This window comes from Bufo gargarizans, chromosome 2 (assembly GCF_014858855.1).
Source record: "Bufo gargarizans isolate SCDJY-AF-19 chromosome 2, ASM1485885v1, whole genome shotgun sequence".
Classification (NCBI taxonomy): Eukaryota; Metazoa; Chordata; class Amphibia; order Anura; family Bufonidae; genus Bufo; species Bufo gargarizans.
The window spans coordinates 457547743-457567879 of NC_058081.1; the positions used below are offsets into that span (position 1 = coordinate 457547743).

Here is a 20137-nt window from a genome sequence, read left to right on the forward strand (position 1 = left end):
TGGGACTCTGGCACACATGGCTAACTTTATGTTATGCTACCTTTACCGTGACCCTCGCGTTATGCACATTTTGGCCAGCACCGATTACTGGTTGTTCACCCTTCTCGGCCCCTGCTACAAAGAAAACTTCTCATCTCTCATTGCTGTGGTGGAGAGGACTAGCAAAATTCTTCAATACCAGAAGGTGCTTGTGGAAAAATTGCTCCAAACATTTCCAGCTGACAACGCTGGCAGCAGAGTACATAGTTCCTTGTGCAACCAAGGAGACAAAACGAGGGAAACACACAGCAGTTCCAACAGAGGCAGGACAACACTCTCCAAGGCCTGGGACAGTTTCATGACACCCCGCTAGCACCCTCACCCTGATGCGCGGCCTAGTGTCACAAGGAGAGAAATGTTTTGGAAGATGGTGAAGGAGTATGTAGCAGACCGTGTCAGCATCCTCAATGATTCCTCTGTTCCTTACAACTATTGGGCGTCCAAGCTGGACACATGGCACGAACTGGCACTCTATGCCTTGGAAGTGCTGGCCTGCCTTGCCACCAGTGTTTTGTCAGAGTGGGTATTTAGTGCTGCTAGGGCATAATAACTGATAAGCGCATCCGACTGTCAACTAAAAATGCTGACAGGTTGACTCTTATCAAAATGAACAAGGTCTGAATTGCCCCTAACTTCTATACTACAACAGAGAAAAGCAGCTGAACATAAATGCATTTAAATGTGGCTTTTATGGTGTATTGAACACTGTATTCCCATGCAACCCTTCCACCACAAAAAAGGGTACATGGTTCAATCTTCCTTTTCTCGTCGTCCTCCTCCTCCATCATATCAACATGCTTATTGGATGGTCAGCTCAGCAGCAGACCCTCACCACTAATGTTTTAAATGGTCAGATCAGCAGCAGGCCCTCGCCCCTAATGTTTTAGAGGGTCACCAGCATGCCCTTTCTCCTAATGTTTTTGAGGGTCACTAGCAAGCTATCAATCATCATTTTTCAAGGGTGTGTATGATGCCCCCCTTTATGTGTAATAAAGGGTGCATTTATGTGCTGGCTCCTTGCAATTTTTGGCAGCCCTTTCACTTAGTGCATCGGCTTTATGAGTGTAGGAGTCCCACTACCTGAACAATTGTACCACAGTGTGAATGAGGCCCTCCTTTATGTGATATACAGGTTGTATCGCAGTGCCTCTTCCTTGTAATATTTGGCAGCGCTTGCACTTTATATACAAGTATATATACATAAAAGAATGTTTCATAACAATTTTTCCTCTAAAATCGATTTTAGCTTGGTTTTTGTGCGTATTATTGTCAGTCTGTAAAAGTGGCGTACTACTCGGGCAACATGGTTCCCAGCAGCGACCTGGGAGTCTAAGATGCATCCAGACATCCTCCCCATGCTGTTCCCAAACCAGTTCAGTGGTGTATCCATTAATTTCTGACCTTTTCATGTGTACCAGACACCCTCCCCTCTAGACACCCTCCCCTCTTCAGAGCAAGTGGGTGCCTGGTTTAAAACTTGGGTTCTCTCAATGACTCCCATTGTGTTTGGGTGCTCAGTAGAGCACCCGATCATTCCGAGGTGTTCTACTCGATCACTCCAGCACTTTGGTGCTCGATCAACACTAAATACTACCTATTACTATACCTACTATATTCCTTAACCCATTATAGGTGTATTCCACCACTTTATTACAGATAGCTTATTCTTAATGCAGTCTGACTAACAGCAACACCATATTTACAAGGATGTAATATTAAATGTTTATTCTACCCTTGAAGAAGCTCCTCTCAGGGAGAATAAGGTGACACATGGAGTGCCTACAGGTCTGTTAAATGGAAACCCTGTGTACTCCTTGTGCCACACTATAGGGTCAGTGCTTGTGGCTTTGTCACATGAATGAACCTTAACTCATCATCCAAATTAAATCAATCATATTTAAAGTGGCTTTTTTTTTCTATTGGTATACCTATATTTTTATTTTTTTCCTAATGGTGTATACACTATATTTTATGGCCAGGAAGCATAAAGATAACACATTTATAAAAAATGAGACCATAGGAACATAAACACTAGAATTTTTTCTATGGTTGTGTCGGTTTAATTTTGTGTAATACGTATTAAAATATAAAATGAAAATGTACTCACCCCTGCATTGCAGCTTTTAGTGATGCAGAGTAACGCCAGTCTGGGTTAGGATGTTTTGGCTGAAGAAGCAAATAAGAACAAATGTTTAGTTCCAGTTAGAAATTCTTCAATGTATGCAATCATTGTCAACATAAAGGATCAAACATTTGCACTGTGTTTGCCCAATTTTTATTTTATTTTTACATTTGGAGAGTATTATTCTACAGACTTTGAATCATGAAAAAAATTTAATTTTAAAGGATAAAATAAAATGTTGGACTATATTGCCAACAATTCCAAATATTCATTGGATCAATTAAAATAAAGTGCATGATATGCGGAACCTAACCATAATTAAAATCATGATTAGATGTTGCCAAAAAAATAAAGTGGAAAATTGAAATTAAGCCATTTTGGGAAACAGGGCCCAATATATTTTGGGTGTCATCTGCAAAAATTGGAAGTATCTTTTAGGCAAAACACTAGAATGTGAAATGTAAAATAAATAAGAAAATATATTTCTTATTTGAGAAACCTGGAGTTTTTCTGCACCACTGTTGCCAACATCTGTAATAAAACATTTCCAACAAATAACCTTTTATTTGCTCTTAAATAATTAATTTCAGTACAATGTAACAGTGCATTTAACTAATACTTTTGGAAATAGAAACAATTACATTTAACAAAGCAGGTTCGTGTTATGTCTGGCGTGTTTGCTTCATGCTATGACTAGGAACCTTCAAAGCTTCAAAATGTGTATGTTGTTTTTGAGAGTTGTGCACACAGTGCTTTTAATGGATTCTTAAATAAAGTCTTTATTTTAATCTTCGGAGTGCTTGATGATCATTTTTAATAAATTGGCTAAAGCAACTTATACAACATACTGTAGTCACTTTTTGCCTCTTACAGGAGCAAATAACCTAATTTGGCTAATACTAACCATATAGTGAAGTGTATATTGTGTCATTCCTTACCTTTCCTCTTGGCTTGTGATATCTTGAGTAGGGATGAGCGAACTCGAACTGTATAGTTCGGGTTCGTACCGAATTTTGGGGTGTCCGTGACACGGACCCAAACCCGGACATTTTCGTAAAAGTCCGGGTTCGGGTTCGGTGTTCGTCGCTTTCTTCGCGCTTTTGTGACGCTTTCTTGGCGCTTTTTGAAAGGCTGCAAAGCAGCCAATCAACAAGCGTCATACTACTTGCCCCAAGAGGCCATCACAGCCATGCCTACTATTGGCATGGCTGTGATTGGCCAGAGCACCATGTGACCCAGCCTCTATTTAAGCTGGAGTCACATAGCGCCGCCCGTCACTCTGCTCTGATTAGCGTAGGGAGAGGTTGCGGCTGCGACAGTAGGGCGAGATTAGGCAGATTAACTCCTCCAAAGGACTTGATTAACTGATCGATCTGCAGCTGTGGATCATTGAGCTGCTGATCCTCAATTGCTCACTGTTTTTAGGCTGCACAGACCGTTTGTCAGTCTCATTTTTCTGGGGTGATCGGCGGCCATTTTGTGTCTTGTGGTGCGCCAGCACAAGCTGCGACCAAGTGCATTTAACCCTCAATGGTGTGGTTGTTTTTTGGCTAAAGCCTACATCAGGGTGAAGCTGTCACACCAAGTGCATTTAACCAGCAATAGTCTGTTCATTTTTTGGCCATATACAAAATCAGGGGCAAGCTGCGCCTGTCACCAAGTGCATTTAACCCTCAATGGTGTGGTTGTTTTTTGGCTAAAGCCTACATCAGGGTGAAGCTGTCACACCAAGTGCATTTAACCAGCAATAGTCTGTTCATTTTTTGGCCATATACAAAATCAGGGGCAAGCTGCGCCTGTCACCAAGTGCATTTAACCCTCAATGGTGTGGTTGTTTTTTGGCTAAAGCCTACATCAGGGTGAAGCTGTCACACCAAGTGCATTTAACCAGCAATAGTCTGTTCATTTTTTGGCCATATACAAAATCAGGGGCAAGCTGCGCCTGTCACCAAGTGCATTTAACCCTCAATGGTGTGGTTGTTTTTTGGCTAAAGCCTACATCAGGGTGAAGCTGTCACACCAAGTGCATTTAACCAGCAATAGTCTGTTCATTTTTTGGCCATATCCCAGTCTAATTCTGTCACTAAATCCATACCGGTCACCCAGCGCCTAAATACTAGGCCTCAAATTTATATCCAGCTAAATCTGTCCCTAGTGCTGTAGCTGGGCGAGTTATTTAGTGTCCGTTCAAGCACATTTCTTGTTCTGGGTTGAAATACAATTCCCAATTTAGCAATTTCATAATTTAGTGGTTCCTGCTATATCAGAGCTCTTTGAAATCTATCCCAAAAAGGGTATATAATATTGAAGGTGCACATAGGGTCATTCAGAGTAACTTCACACACACCCGCTACTGTGTATTTCCAAGTCTAATTCTGTCACTAAATCCATACCGGTGACCCAGCGCCTAAATACTAGGCCTCAAATTTAATTCCCTCTAAATCTCTCGTTACCCACCGCTGTACTGTTGTTGCTGGGCAAGATATTTAGTGTCCGTCAAAGCACATTTTTTGTTCTGGGTTGAAGTACAATTCCCAATTTAGCAATTTCATAATTTAGTGGTTTCTGCTATATCAGAGCTATTTGAAATCTATCCCAAAAAGGGTATATAATATTGAAGGTGCACATAGGGTCATTCAGAATAACTTCACACACACCCGCTACTGTGTATTTCCAAGTCTAATTCTGTCACTAAACCCATACCTGTCACCCAGCGCCTAAATACTAGGCCTCAAATTTAAATCCCTCTAAATCTCTCGTTACCGTTGTCCTGTTGTAGCTGGGAAAGTTATTTAGTGCCCGTCAAAGCACATTTTTTGTTCTGGGTTGAAGTACAATTCCCAATTTAGCAATTTCATAATTTAGTGGTTCCTGCTATATCAGAGCTATTTGAAATCTATCCCAAAAAGGGTATATAATATTGAAGGTGCACATAGGGTCATTCAGAATAACTTCACACACACCCGCTACTGTGTATTTCCAAGTCTAATTCTGTCACTAAATCCATACCGGTGACCCAGCGCCTAAATACTAGGCCTCAAATTTAATTCCCTCTAAATCTCTCGTTACCCACCGCTGTACTGTTGTTGCTGGGCAAGATATTTAGTGTCCGTCAAAGCACATTTTTTGTTCTGGGTTGAAGTACAATTCCCAATTTAGCAATTTCATAATTTAGTGGTTTCTGCTATATCAGAGCTATTTGAAATCTATCCCTAAAAGGGTATATAATATTGAAGGTGCACATAGGGTCATTCAGAATAACTTCACACACACCCGCTACTGTGTATTTCCAAGTCTAATTCTGTCACTAAACCCATACCTGTCACCCAGCGCCTAAATACTAGGCCTCAAATTTAAATCCCTCTAAATCTCTCGTTACCGTTGTCCTGTTGTAGCTGGGAAAGTTATTTAGTGCCCGTCAAAGCACATTTTTTGTTCTGGGTTGAAGTACAATTCCCAATTTAGCAATTTCATAATTTAGTGGTTCCTGCTATATCAGAGCTATTTGAAATCTATCCCAAAAAGGGTATATAATATTGAAGGTGCACATAGGGTCATTCAGAATAACTTCACACACACGCTTCTGTGCATTTCCAAGTCTAATTCTGTCACTAAATCCATACCGGTGACCCAGCGCCTAAATACTAGGCCTCAAATTTAATTCCCTCTAAATCTCTCGTTACCCACCGCTGTACTGTTGTTGCTGGGCAAGATATTTAGTGTCCGTCAAAGCACATTTTTTGTTCTGGGTTGAAGTACAATTCCCAATTTAGCAATTTCATAATTTAGTGGTTTCTGCTATATCAGAGCTATTTGAAATCTATCCCTAAAAGGGTATATAATATTGAAGGTGCACATAGGGTCATTCAGAATAACTTCACACACACCCGCTACTGTGTATTTCCAAGTCTAATTCTGTCACTAAATCCATACCGGTGACCCAGCGCCTAAATACTAGGCCTCAAATTTAATTCCCTCTAAATCTCTCGTTACCCACCGGTGTACTGTTGTTGCTGGGCAAGATATTTAGTGTCCGTCAAAGCACATTTTTTGTTCTGGGTTGAAGTACAATTCCCAATTTAGCAATTTCATAATTTAGTGGTTTCTGCTATATCAGAGCTATTTGAAATCTATCCCTAAAAGGGTATATAATATTGAAGGTGCACATAGGGTCATTCAGAATAACTTCACACACACCCGCTACTGTGTATTTCCAAGTCTAATTCTGTCACTAAACCCATACCTGTCACCCAGCGCCTAAATACTAGGCCTCAAATTTAAATCCCTCTAAATCTCTCGTTACCGTTGTCCTGTTGTAGCTGGGAAAGTTATTTAGTGTCCCGTCAAAGCACATTTTTTGTTCTGGGTTGAAGTACAATTCCCAATTTAGCAATTTCATAATTTAGTGGTTCCTGCTATATCAGAGCTATTTGAAATCTATCCCAAAAAGGGTATATAATATTGAAGGTGCACATAGGGTCATTCAGAATAACTTCACACACACGCTTCTGTGCATTTCCAAGTCTAATTCTGTCACTAAATCCATACCGGTGACCCAGCGCCTAAATACTAGGCCTCAAATTTAATTCCCTCTAAATCTCTCGTTACCCACCGCTGTACTGTTGTTGCTGGGCAAGATATTTAGTGTCCGTCAAAGCACATTTTTTGTTCTGGGTTGAAGTACAATTCCCAATTTAGCAATTTCATAATTTAGTGGTTTCTGCTATATCAGAGCTATTTGAAATCTATCCCTAAAAGGGTATATAATATTGAAGGTGCACATAGGGTCATTCAGAATAACTTCACACACACCCGCTACTGTGTATTTCCAAGTCTAATTCTGTCACTAAATCCATACCGGTGACCCAGCGCCTAAATACTAGGCCTCAAATTTAATTCCCTCTAAATCTCTCGTTACCCACCGGTGTACTGTTGTTGCTGGGCAAGATATTTAGTGTCCGTCAAAGCACATTTTTTGTTCTGGGTTGAAGTACAATTCCCAATTTAGCAATTTCATAATTTAGTGGTTTCTGCTATATCAGAGCTATTTGAAATCTATCCCTAAAAGGGTATATAATATTGAAGGTGCACATAGGGTCATTCAGAATAACTTCACACACACCGCTACTGTGTATTTCCAAGTCTAATTCTGTCACTAAATCCATACCTGTGACCCAGCGCCTAAATACTAGGCCTCAAATTTAAATCCCTCTAAATCTCTCGTTACCCCGCTGTACTGTTGTTGCTGGGCAAGATATTTAGTGTCCGTCAAAGCACATTTTTTGTTCTGGGTTGAAGTACAATTCCCAATTTAGCAATTTCATAATTTAGTGGTTTCTGCTATATCAGAGCTATTTGAAATCTATCCCTAAAAGGGTATATAATATTGAAGGTGCACATAGGGTCATTCAGAATAACTTCACACACACGCTTCTGTGCATTTCCAAGTCTAATTCTGTCACTAAATCCATACCGGTGACCCAGCGCCTAAATACTAGGCCTCAAATTTAATCCCTCTAAATCTCTCGTTACCCACCGCTGTACTGTTGTTGCTGGGCAAGATATTTAGTGTCCGTCAAAGCACATTTTTTGTTCTGGGTTGAAGTACAATTCCCAATTTAGCAATTTCATAATTTAGTGGTTTCTGCTATATCAGAGCTATTTGAAATCTATCCCTAAAAGGGTATATAATATTGAAGGTGCACATAGGGTCATTCAGAATAACTTCACACACACCGCTTACTGTGCATTTCCAAGTCTAATTCTGTCACTAAATCCATACCGGTGACCCAGCGCCTAAATACTAGGCCTCAAATTTAAATCCCTCTAAATCTCTCGTTACCCACCGCTGTACTGTTGTTGCTGGGCAAGATATTTAGTGTCCGTCAAAGCACATTTTTTGTTCTGGGTTGAAGTACAATTCCCAATTTAGCAATTTCATAATTTAGTGGTTTCTGCTATATCAGAGCTATTTGAAATCTATCCCTAAAAGGGTATATAATATTGAAGGTGCACATAGGGTCATTCAGAATAACTTCACACACACGCTTCTGTGCATTTCCAAGTCTAATTCTGTCACTAAATCCATACCGGTGACCCAGCGCCTAAATACTAGGCCTCAAATTTAAATCCCTCTAAATCTCTCGTTACCCACCGCTGTACTGTTGTTGCTGGGCAAGATATTTAGTGTCCGTCAAAGCACATTTTTTGTTCTGGGTTGAAGTACAATTCCCAATTTAGCAATTTCATAATTTAGTGGTTTCTGCTATATCAGAGCTATTTGAAATCTATCCCTAAAAGGGTATATAATATTGAAGGTGCACATAGGGTCATTCAGAATAACTTCACACACACGCTTCTGTGCATTTCCAAGTCTAATTCTGTCACTAAATCCATACCGGTGACCCAGCGCCTAAATACTAGGCCTCAAATTTAAATCCCTCTAAATCTCTCGTTACCCACCGCTGTACTGTTGTTGCTGGGCAAGATATTTAGTGTCCGTCAAAGCACATTTTTTGTTCTGGGTTGAAGTACAATTCCCAATTTAGCAATTTCATAATTTAGTGGTTTCTGCTATATCAGAGCTATTTGAAATCTATCCCTAAAAGGGTATATAATATTGAAGGTGCACATAGGGTCATTCAGAATAACTTCACACACCGCTTCTGTGCATTTCCAAGTCTAATTCTGTCACTAAATCCATACCGGTCACCCAGCGCCTAAATACTAGGCCTCAAATTTATATCCCGCTGAATTTGAATACAATACATTGGGCCAAATAATATATTTGTTGTTGTGGTGAACCATAACAATGAGAAAAACATCTAGTAAGGGACGCGGACGTGGACATGGTCGTGGTGGTGTTAGTGGACCCTCTGGTGCTGGGAGAGGACGTGGCCGTTCTGCCACATCCACACGTCCTAGTGTACCAACTACCTCAGGTCCCAGTAGCCGCCAGAATTTACAGCGATATATGGTGGGGCCCAATGCCGTTCTAAGGATGGTAAGGCCTGAGCAGGTACAGGCATTAGTCAATTGGGTGGCCGACAGTGGATCCAGCACGTTCACATTATCTCCCACCCAGTCTTCTGCAGAAAGCGCACAGATGGCGCCTGAAAACCAACCCCATCAGTCTGTCACATCACCCCCATGCATACCAGGGAAACTGTCTCAGCCTCAAGTTATGCAGCAGTCTCTTATGCTGTTTGAAGACTCCGCTGGCAGGGTTTCCCAAGGGCATCCACCTAGCCCTTCCCCAGCGGTGAAAGACATAGAATGCACTGACGCACAACCACTTATGTTTCCTGATGATGAGGACATGGGAATACCACCTCAGCATGTCTCTGATGATGACGAAACACAGGTGCCAACTGCTGCGTCTTTCTGCAGTGTGCAGACTGAACAGGAGGTCAGGGATCAAGACTGGGTGGAAGACGATGCAGGGGACGATGAGGTCCTAGACCCCACATGGAATGAAGGTCGTGCCACTGACTTTCACAGTTCGGAGGAAGAGGCAGTGGTGAGACCGAGCCAACAGCGTAGCAAAAGAGGGAGCAGTGGGCAAAAGCAGAACACCCGCCGCCAAGAGACTCCGCCTGCTACTGACCGCCGCCATCTGGGACCGAGCACCCCAAAGGCAGCTTCAAGGAGTTCCCTGGCATGGCACTTCTTCAAACAATGTGCTGACGACAAGACCCGAGTGGTTTGCACGCTGTGCCATCAGAGCCTGAAGCGAGGCATTAACGTTCTGAACCTGAGCACAACCTGCATGACCAGGCACCTGCATGCAAAGCATGAACTGCAGTGGAGTAAACACCTTAAAACCAAGGAAGTCACTCAGGCTCCCCCTGCTACCTCTTCTGCTGCTGCCGCCTCGGCCTATTCTGCTGCTGCCGCCTCGGCCTCTTCCTCCGCCTCTGGAGGAACGTTGGCACCTGCCGCCCAGCAAACAGGGGATGTACCACCAACACCACCACCACCACCTCCGTCACCAAGCGTCTCAACCATGTCACACGCCAGCGTTCAGCTCTCCATCTCACAAACATTTGATAGAAAGCGTAAATTCCCACCTAGCCACCCTCGATCCCTGGCCCTGAATGCCAGCATTTCTAAACTACTGGCCTATGAAATGCTGTCATTTAGGCTGGTGGACACAGACAGCTTCAAACAGCTCATGTCGCTTGCTGTCCCACAGTATGTTGTTCCCAGCCGGCACTACTTCTCCAAGAGAGCCGTGCCTTCCCTGCACAACCAAGTATCCCATAAAATCAAGTGTGCACTGCGCAACGCCATCTGTAGCAAGGTCCACCTAACCACAGATACGTGGACCAGTAAGCACGGCCAGGGACGCTATATCTCCCTAACTGCACACTGGGTAAATGTAGTGGCAGCTGGGCCCCAGGCGGAGAGCTGTTTGGCGCACGTCCTGCCGCCGCCAAGGATCGCAGGGCAACATTCTTTGCCTCCTGTTGCCACCTCCTCCTTCTCGGCTTCCTCCTCCTCTTCTTCCACCTGCTCATCCAGTCAGCCACACACCTTCACCACCAACTTCAGCACAGCCCGGGGTAAACGTCAGCAGGCCATTCTGAAACTCATATGTTTGGGGGACAGGCCCCACACCGCACAGGAGTTGTGGCGGGGTATTGAACAACAGACCGACGAGTGGTTGCTGCCGGTGAGCCTCAAGCCCGGCCTGGTGGTGTGTGATAATGGGCGAAATCTCGTTGCAGCTCTGGGACTAGCCAATTTGACGCACATCCCTTGCTTGGCGCATGTGCTGAATTTGGTGGTGCAGAAGTTCATTCACAACTACCCCGACATGTCAGAGCTGCTGCATAAAGTGCGGGCCGTCTGTTCGCGCTTCCGGCGTTCACATCCTGCCGCTGCTCGCCTGTCTGCGCTACAGCGTAACTTCGGCCTTCCCGCTCACCGCCTCATATGCGACGTGCCCACCAGGTGGAACTCCACCTTGCACATGCTGGACAGACTGTGCGAGCAGCAGCAGGCCATAGTGGAGTTTCAGCTGCAGCACGCACGGGTCAGTCGCACTACAGAACAGCACCACTTCACCACCAATGACTGGGCCTCCATGCGAGACCTGTGTGCCCTGTTGCGCTGTTTCGAGTACTCCACCAACATGGCCAGTGGCGATGACACCGTTATCAGCGTTACAATACCACTTCTATGTCTCCTTGAGAAAACACTTAGGGCGATGATGGAACAGGAGGTGGCCCAGGAGGAGGAGGAGGAGGATGAGGAAGAGGGGTCATTTTTAGCACTTTCAGGCCAGTCTCTTCGAAGTGACTCAGAGGGAGGTTTTTTGCAACAGCAGAGGCCAGGTACAAATGTGGCCAGCCAGGGCCCACTACTGGAGGACGAGGAGGACGAGGATGAGGAGGAGGTGGAGGAGGATGAGGATGAAGCATGGTCACAGCGGGGTGGCACCCAACGCAGCTCGGGTCCATCACTGGTGCGTGGCTGGGGGGAAAGGCAGGACGATGACGATACGCCTCCCACAGAGGACAGCTTGTCCTTACCCCTGGGCAGCCTGGCACACATGAGCGACTACATGCTGCAGTGCCTGCGCAACGACAGCAGAGTTGCCCACATTTTAACCTGTGCGGACTACTGGGTTGCCACCCTGCTGGATCCACGCTACAAAGACAATGTGCCCACCTTACTTCCTGCACTGGAGCGTGATAGGAAGATGCGCGAGTACAAGCGCACGTTGGTAGACGCGCTACTGAGAGCATTCCCAAATGTCACAGGGGAACAAGTGGAAGCCCAAGGCCAAGGCAGAGGAGGAGCAAGAGGTCGCCAAGGCAGCTGTGTCACGGCCAGCTCCTCTGAGGGCAGGGTTAGCATGGCAGAGATGTGGAAAACTTTTGTCAACACGCCACAGCTAACTGCACCACCACCTGATACGCAACGTGTTAGCAGGAGGCAACATTTCACTAACATGGTGGAACAGTACGTGTGCACACCCCTCCACGTACTGACTGATGGTTCGGCCCCATTCAACTTCTGGGTCTCTAAATTGTCCACGTGGCCAGAGCTAGCCTTTTATGCCTTGGAGGTGCTGGCCTGCCCGGCAGCCAGCGTTTTGTCTGAACGTGTATTCAGCACGGCAGGGGGCGTCATTACAGACAAACGCAGCCGCCTGTCTACAGCCAATGTGGACAAGCTGACGTTCATAAAAATGAACCAGGCATGGATCCCACAGGACCTGTCCGTCCCTTGTCCAGATTAGACATTAACTACCTCCCCATAACCATATATTATTGGACTCCAGGGCACTTCCTCATTCAATCCTATTTTTATTTTCATTTTACCATTATATTGCGATGCTACCCAAAGTTGAATGAACCTCTCCTCTGCCTGTGTGCTAGGCCTAAATATATGCCAATGGACTGTTGCAGTGGTGGCTGACATGAAGCCTGATTCTCTGCTATGACATGCAGACTAATTCTCTGCTGACATGAAGCCAGATTGTCTGTTACGGGACCTCTCTCCTCTGCCTGGGTGCTGGGCCTAAATTTATGACCATGGACTGTTGCAGTGGTGGCTGACGTGAAGCCTGATTCTCTGCTATGACATGCAGACTGATTCTCTGCTGACATGAAGCCAGATCGTCTGTTACGGGACCTCTCTGCTCTGCCTGTGTGCTAGGCCTAAATATATGCCAATGGACTGTTGCAGTGGTGGGTGACGTGAAGCCTCATTCTCTGCTATGACATGCAGACTGATTCTCTGCTGACATGAAGCCAGATTGTCTGTTACGGGACCTCTCTGCTCTGCCTGTGTGCTAGGCCTAAATATATGCCAATGGACTGTTGCAGTGGTGGGTGACGTGAAGCCTCATTCTCTGCTATGACATGCAGACTGATTCTCTGCTGTCATGAAGCCAGATTGTCTGTTACGGGACCTCTCTGCTCTGCCTGTGTGCTAGGCCTAAATATATGCCAATGGACTGTTGCAGTGGTGGGTGACGTGAAGCCTCATTCTCTGCTATGACATGCAGACTGATTCTCTGCTGACATGAAGCCAGATTGTCTGTTACGGGACCTCTCTGCTCTGCCTGTGTGCTAGGCCTAAATATATGCCAATGGACTGTTGCAGTGGTGGGTGACGTGAAGCCTCATTCTCTGCTATGACATGCAGACTGATTCTCTGCTGTCATGAAGCCAGATTGTCTGTTACGGGACCTCTCTGCTCTGCCTGTGTGCTAGGCCTAAATATATGCCAATGGACTGTTGCAGTGGTGGGTGACGTGAAGCCTCATTCTCTGCTATGACATGCAGACTGATTCTCTGCTGACATGAAGCCAGATTGTCTGTTACGGGACCTCTCTGCTCTGCCTGTGTGCTAGGCCTAAATATATGCCAATGGACTGTTGCAGTGGTGGGTGACGTGAAGCCTCATTCTCTGCTATGACATGCAGACTGATTCTCTGCTGACATGAAGCCAGATCCTCTGTTACGGGAGCTCTCTCCTCTGCCTGGGTGCTGGGCCTAAATTTATGACAATTGACTGTTGCAGTGGTGGGTGACGTGAAGCCTGATTCTCTGCTATGATATGAAGACTGATTCTCTGCTGACATGAAGCCAGATTGTCTGTTACGGGACCTTTCTCCTCTGCCTGGGTTCTGGGCCTAAATTTATGAAAATTGACTCTTACAGTGGTGGGTGACGTGAAGCCTGATTCTAGGCTATGATATGAAGACTGATTCTCTGCTGACATGAAGCCAGATTGTCTGTTACGGGACCTTTCTCCTCTGCCTGGGTTCTGGGCCTAAATTTATGAAAATTGACTCTTACAGTGGTGGGTGACGTGAAGCCTGATTCTCTGCTATGATATGAAGACTGATTCTCTGCTGACATGAAGCCAGATTCTCTGTTACGGGACCTCTCTCCTCTGCCTGGGTGCTGGGCCTAAATTTATGACAATGGACTGTTGCAGTGGTGGGTGACGTGAAGCCTCATTCTCTGCTATGACATGCAGACTGATTCTCTGCTGACATGAAGCCAGATTGTCTGTTACGGGACCTCTCTGCTCTGCCTGTGTGCTAGGCCTAAATATATGCCAATGGACTGTTGCAGTGGTGGGTGACGTGAAGCCTCATTCTCTGCTATGACATGCAGACTGATTCTCTGCTGACATGAAGCCAGATTCTCTGTTACGGGACCTCTCTCCTCTGCCTGTGTGTGTGCTGGGCCTAAATATATGCCAATGGACTGTTGCAGTGGTGGCTGACGTGAAGCCTCATTCTCTGCTATGACATGCAGACTAATTCTCTGCTGACATGAAGACAGATTCTCTGTTACGGGACCTCCCTCCTCTGCCTGGGTGCTGGGCCTAAATATATGCCAATGGACTGTTGCAGTGGTGGCTGACGTGAAGCCTCATTCTCTGCTATGACATGCAGACTGATTCTCTGCTGACATGAAGCCAGATTCTCTGTTACGGGACCTCTCTCCTCTGCCTGTGTGTGTGCTGGGCCTAAATATATGCCAATGGACTGTTGCAGTGGTGGCTGACGTGAAGCCTCATTCTCTGCTATGACATGCAGACTGATTCTCTGCTGACATGAAGCCAGATTCTCTGTTACGGGACCTCTCTCCTCTGCCTGTGTGTGTGCTGGGCCTAAATATATGCCAATGGACTGTTGCAGTGGTGGCTGACGTGAAGCCTCATTCTCTGCTATGACATGCAGACTAATTCTCTGCTGACATGAAGACAGATTCTCTGTTACGGGACCTCCCTCCTCTGCCTGGGTGCTGGGCCTAAATATATGCCAATGGACTGTTGCAGTGGTGGCTGACGTGAAGCCTCATTCTCTGCTATGACATGCAGACTAATTCTCTGCTGACATGAAGACAGATTCTCTGTTACGGGACCTCTCTCCTCTGCCTGGGTGCCGGGGCCTAAATATCTGAGAATGGACTGTTCCAGTGGTGGGTGACGGGAAGCCAGATTCTCTGCTATGGAACCTCTCTCCAATTGATTTTGGTTAATTTTTATTTATTTAATTTTTATTTTAATTCATTTCCCTATCCACATTTGTTTGCAGGGGATTTACCTACATGTTGCTGCCTTTTGCAGCCCTCTAGCTCTTTCCTGGGCTGTTTTACAGCCTTTTTAGTGCCGAAAAGTTCGGGTCCCCATTGACTTCAATGGGGTTCGGGTTCGGGACGAAGTTCGGATCGGGTTCGGATCCCGAACCCGAACATTTCCGGGATGTTCGGCCGAACTTCTCGAACCCGAACATCCAGGTGTTCGCTCAACTCTAATCTTGAGATGACTGATGTGAAATGACCAACTTTGAAAAGAAAATTTACAATACCATACCAGACAGAATAATAAAAAATAACCTTTTTGAAGTTGCTTCTTGGGATGTAGCATACAGATGTAGCAGGCATTAAAGTAATTCCTAGCATGTTAACACACAAGCTTATCATGCTGGCTTAGTTTAACAATGTGCAGATCTTCTGCAGCTTAAAGTTGGTATTGAGTCACACTGTAGGGATAACATGTTAAGCCAGTGGCTCAGTGGTTAGCACTGTTGCCTTGCAGTGCAGGAGTCCTAGGTCAAAATCCAACCAAAGACAACATCTGCATGGCGTTTGTATGTTCTCCCTGTGTTTGTGTGGGTTTTCTCCCACACTCCAAAGACATACTGATAGTTAACTTGTGAGTTAACTTTGTGAGCCCCACTGGGGACAGCTTGATGATGTTCATATCTGTAAAGCGCTGCAGAATATAGTAGCGCTATATAAGTGAGTTTTATGATAAAAATAAGTCCCATATACTTTTTCTGAAGCTAGACAGCCTTTCCATGTGCTATCCCAGAACCTATGCACTTGGATAAGAGCATTGAATCTGCTCCAAGTTTGGGTCCTATTTTCATCTTTGGTTTGGAGTCCCTGACTAAAAGATCTTGTATAGAACATGTATGTATATATATGACAATGTACCCAAATTTTACTCTCATCTACCCACACTAACTCTTCTTTCTAAGTCTAACTGTCTTAAGTATGTCATAATGTCAGACCACAGTCCTCTGGCAGGAGTAGTGACGAGCAAATCGAAGTCAAATAAATTTACTTCGATTCGAATTTTAGGAAAAATTTAATTTAACGCTAAGCCAAATTTTCTCACGCTTCATGGTAATAAATACATTTTCCCTGAAATGGCATTTTAAAAAATTTGCACGTGAAGAGGCTGTAGCGGCCATCATGATTGAAGATACAGTGCTGGGTGACATTGATGTCACTGTGCCTGGGCAGTGTGATGACATTATCACGTCATCACGCTTGCTGTCTTCAATCAGGCCACTACAGCCTCCATGCGAGCAAATGGATAAGGATTAAATCGATACACTACCATGAAGCATGCGGAAATTCGGCTTCGCAGTGAATTTAATTTATCCAGAAATTCGGATTGAAGAACACTTCATGGACTTCAATTCACTCAAAACTAACAGTGTGTACTGAGGCCCTGCCCACCAAGACAGTTCTGCAAGTGGAGGCAACCAGCCCTGCTCACATTCTAGGAGAGGTTGCTGGTGGCAGAAGCCCTTTAACCCCTTAAGGACCCATGATGTACAGTACACGTACATCATCTGTGGCCATGACTTAAGGACCAGAGAAGTACATGTACGTCATGGTGATCGGGTGGGTACAGGAGCTGCGGCCGCCCGATAGCCGGACCCCTGCTTCATGCGCCGGCATCGGTGGAAACAATAAAATAAAAACTGTGTTAAATAAACCATTTTTTGGTCTCCTTGCATCACTAAAAGTGCAACAGCAAATGATCAAAAAGGCTTATACCCCCCCAAAATAGTACCAATCTAACCATCACCTCATCCTGCAAAAAATGAGCTGCTACCTTATGCAATCACCAAAAAAATAAAAAAAATAATGCTCAGAATATGGAGACACTAAAACATAGTTTTTTTGGTTTAAAAAATGCTGTTATTGTGTAAAACTTAAGTAAATAAAAAAAAGTATATGTATTAAGTATTGACGCATCTGTAACAACCTGTTCTATAAAAATACATGTCCTGACCCCTCAGATGACCACCGTAAAAATAATTTTTTTAACGCTGTCAGAAAAGCAATTTTTTTTGTTAAATTAGCACACAAAAAGTGTAATAACAAGCGATCAAAAAGTCATATGCACCCCAAAATTGTGCCAATCAAACCGTCATCTTATCCCCAAAAAATGATACCATACCTAAGATAATCGCCCAAAATCTGAAAAAACTATGGATCTCAAAATATGGAGACACTAAAACATAATTTTTTTGTTTCAAAAAAGATATTGTGTAAAACTTACATAAATAAAAATAAGTCGACATATTAGGTATTGCCGCATCCACAAGAACCTGCTCTATAAAAATATCACATTATCTAACCCCTCAGGTGAATACCGTGGAAAATAAAAAACTGTGTCAAAAAAGCCATTTTTTGTCACCTTACATCACAAAAAGTGTAATAGCAAGCAATCAAAAAGTCATAGGTACCCCAAAATAGTGCCAAACAGACCATTATCGCATCCCACAAAAATGATAACCTACCTAAGACAATTGCCCAGTAACTGAAAAAAAAAACGATGGCTCTCAGACATCTAACATGATTCTTTTTTCTTTCAAAAATGATATCATTGTGTAAAACTTACATAAATAAAAAAATATACATATTAGATATTGGTGCATCCATGAGAACCTGCTCTATATAAATATCACATGACCTAACCCCTCAGGTGAACACCAAAAAAAAAAAAAAGTGTAAAAAATTCCATTTTTTATCACCTTACATCACAAAAGGTGTAATAGCAAGCGTTCAAAAAATCATATGCACCCTAAAATAGTACCAATCAAACCGTTATCTCATCCCGAAAAAAATAAAAAAATTAGCTCCGACACAAGACAGTCATCCAAAAAAAAAAAAAAATAACAAAAAATAAAAACGGTGCCAAACAGGTATTTCTTGTTACCTTGCCTCACAAAAAGTGCAATATAGAGAAACCAAAAAATAGTACGATCAAAACTGCCACCTTATCCTATAGTTTCCAAAATAGGGGTAGTTTTTTGGGAGTTTCTTCTTTAGGGGTGCATCAGGGGGGCTTCAAATGTGACATGGTGTCAAAAAACCTGTCCAGCAAAATCTGCCTTCCAAAAACCATATGATGTTCCTTTCGTTCTGTGCAATGCTGTGTGCCTGTAGAGCAGTTTACGACCACATATGGGGTGTTTCTTTAACCTACAGAATCAGGGCCATAAATATTGAGGTTTGTTTGGCTTTTTACCCTTGCTTTGTTACTGTAAAAAATGTATTAATATGGAAAATCTGCCAAAAAAGTGAAATTCTGAAATGTCATCTCTATTTTCCATTAATTCTTGTGGAACACCTAAAGGGTTAACAAAGTTTGTAAAATCAGTTTTGTATACCTTGATTGGTGTAGTTTCTAAAATGGAGTCACTTTTTTGGAGTTTCTACTCTAGGGGTGCATCAGGGGGCCTTCAAATGTGACATGGCAGCTTAAAATTATCCCAGTGAAATCTGCTTTCCAAAAACCATATGGAGTTCTTTTCCTTCTTTGCAATGCTGTGTGCCCATACAGCAGTTTATCACCACATATAGGGTGTTTCTGTAAACTACAGAATCAGGGCAATAAATATTGAGTTTTTGTTAGTAGCAAAAATTGATTAAAATGGAAAGTCTGCCAAAAAAGTTAAATTCTAAAATGTCATCTCCATTTTCCATTACTTCTTGTGGAACACCTAAAGGGTTAACAAAGTTTGTAAAATCAGTTTTGAATACCTTGATGGGTGTAGTTTCTAAAATGGGGTCATTTTTGGGTAGTTTCCATTATGTAAGCCTCACAAAGTGACTTCAGACCTGAACTGGTCCTTAAAAAGTGGGTTTTGGAAATTTTCTGAAATATTTCAAGATTTGCTTCTAAACTTCTAAGCCTTCTAACATCCCCAAAAAATTAAATGGCATTCACAAAATGATCCAAACATGTAGTAGACATATGGGAAATTTAAAGTAATAACTATTTTTGGAGGTATTTCTATCTATTATAAAAGTAGAGAAATAGAAATTATAAAAAATAAAAATAAATTTTACTCAATTTGATTACTGTCATGAAGTACAGTACAATATGCAACGAGAAAACAATCTCAGAATGGCCTGGATAAGTAAAAGTGTTTTAAAGTTATAACCACATAAAGTGACAGATTTGCAAAAAATGGCCTGGTATTTAAGGTGAAATATGGCAGGGACCTTAAGGGGTTAACTGCAGAGGCCCAAACCTGCCTTGGCCTTAACATCAACACAAAAACTGCAGGCCAAGAGCTTTATGGCATGGGGTTCTGTGACTATGCAGATGCATGCAAGACTTAGACCTCTTTCACACGGGCGTCGCGTGTGAGGGCTGGATAGGATGTGGGTGCGTTGCGTGAAAATTTGCAATTTCTCAGCGCGAGTGCAAAGCGTTTTAATGTGTTTTGCACACACATGAGAAAAATCGGCATGTTTGGCACCCAGACCCGAACCCGGACTTCTTCACAGAAGTTAGGGTTTGGGATCGGTGTTGTGTAAATTTTATTATTTTCCCTTATACATGGTTATAAGGGAAATTAATAGCATTCTTAATACAGAAGTAAATTAGGGATGGAAGTTATAAAAACAATAAAAATAAACTCACCTCATCCACTTATCCGCACAGCCCGGCTTGTCTTCTTTCTACTTCTTTGAGGACCTGGGAGAAAAGGACCTTTGGTGACGTCACTGCACTCATCACATTGTCCATCACCATGGATCATGTGATGGATCATGTGATGAGCGCAGTGATGTCACCAAAGGTCCTTTTCTCCCAGGTCCTCAAAGAAGAAGAAAGAACAAAAGCCGGGCTGCGCGAACAAGTGGATGAGGTGAGTTTATTTTTTTATTTTTTTTAACCCCTCCATTC

General features: G+C 43.5%; 1 protein-coding gene across 1 annotated transcript in view; it reads right to left on the bottom strand.

Annotated features, from left to right (window-relative positions):
- Positions 1 to 20137, bottom strand: part of LOC122926031 (protocadherin alpha-7-like) — a 159264-nt gene that overhangs the window by 66288 nt on the left and 72839 nt on the right. The window contains exon 4 of the mRNA XM_044277422.1: positions 2147 to 2205. Coding sequence (XP_044133357.1) covers positions 2147 to 2205 — 59 coding nt within the window. The remainder of the gene's footprint in view (positions 1 to 2146; positions 2206 to 20137) is intronic.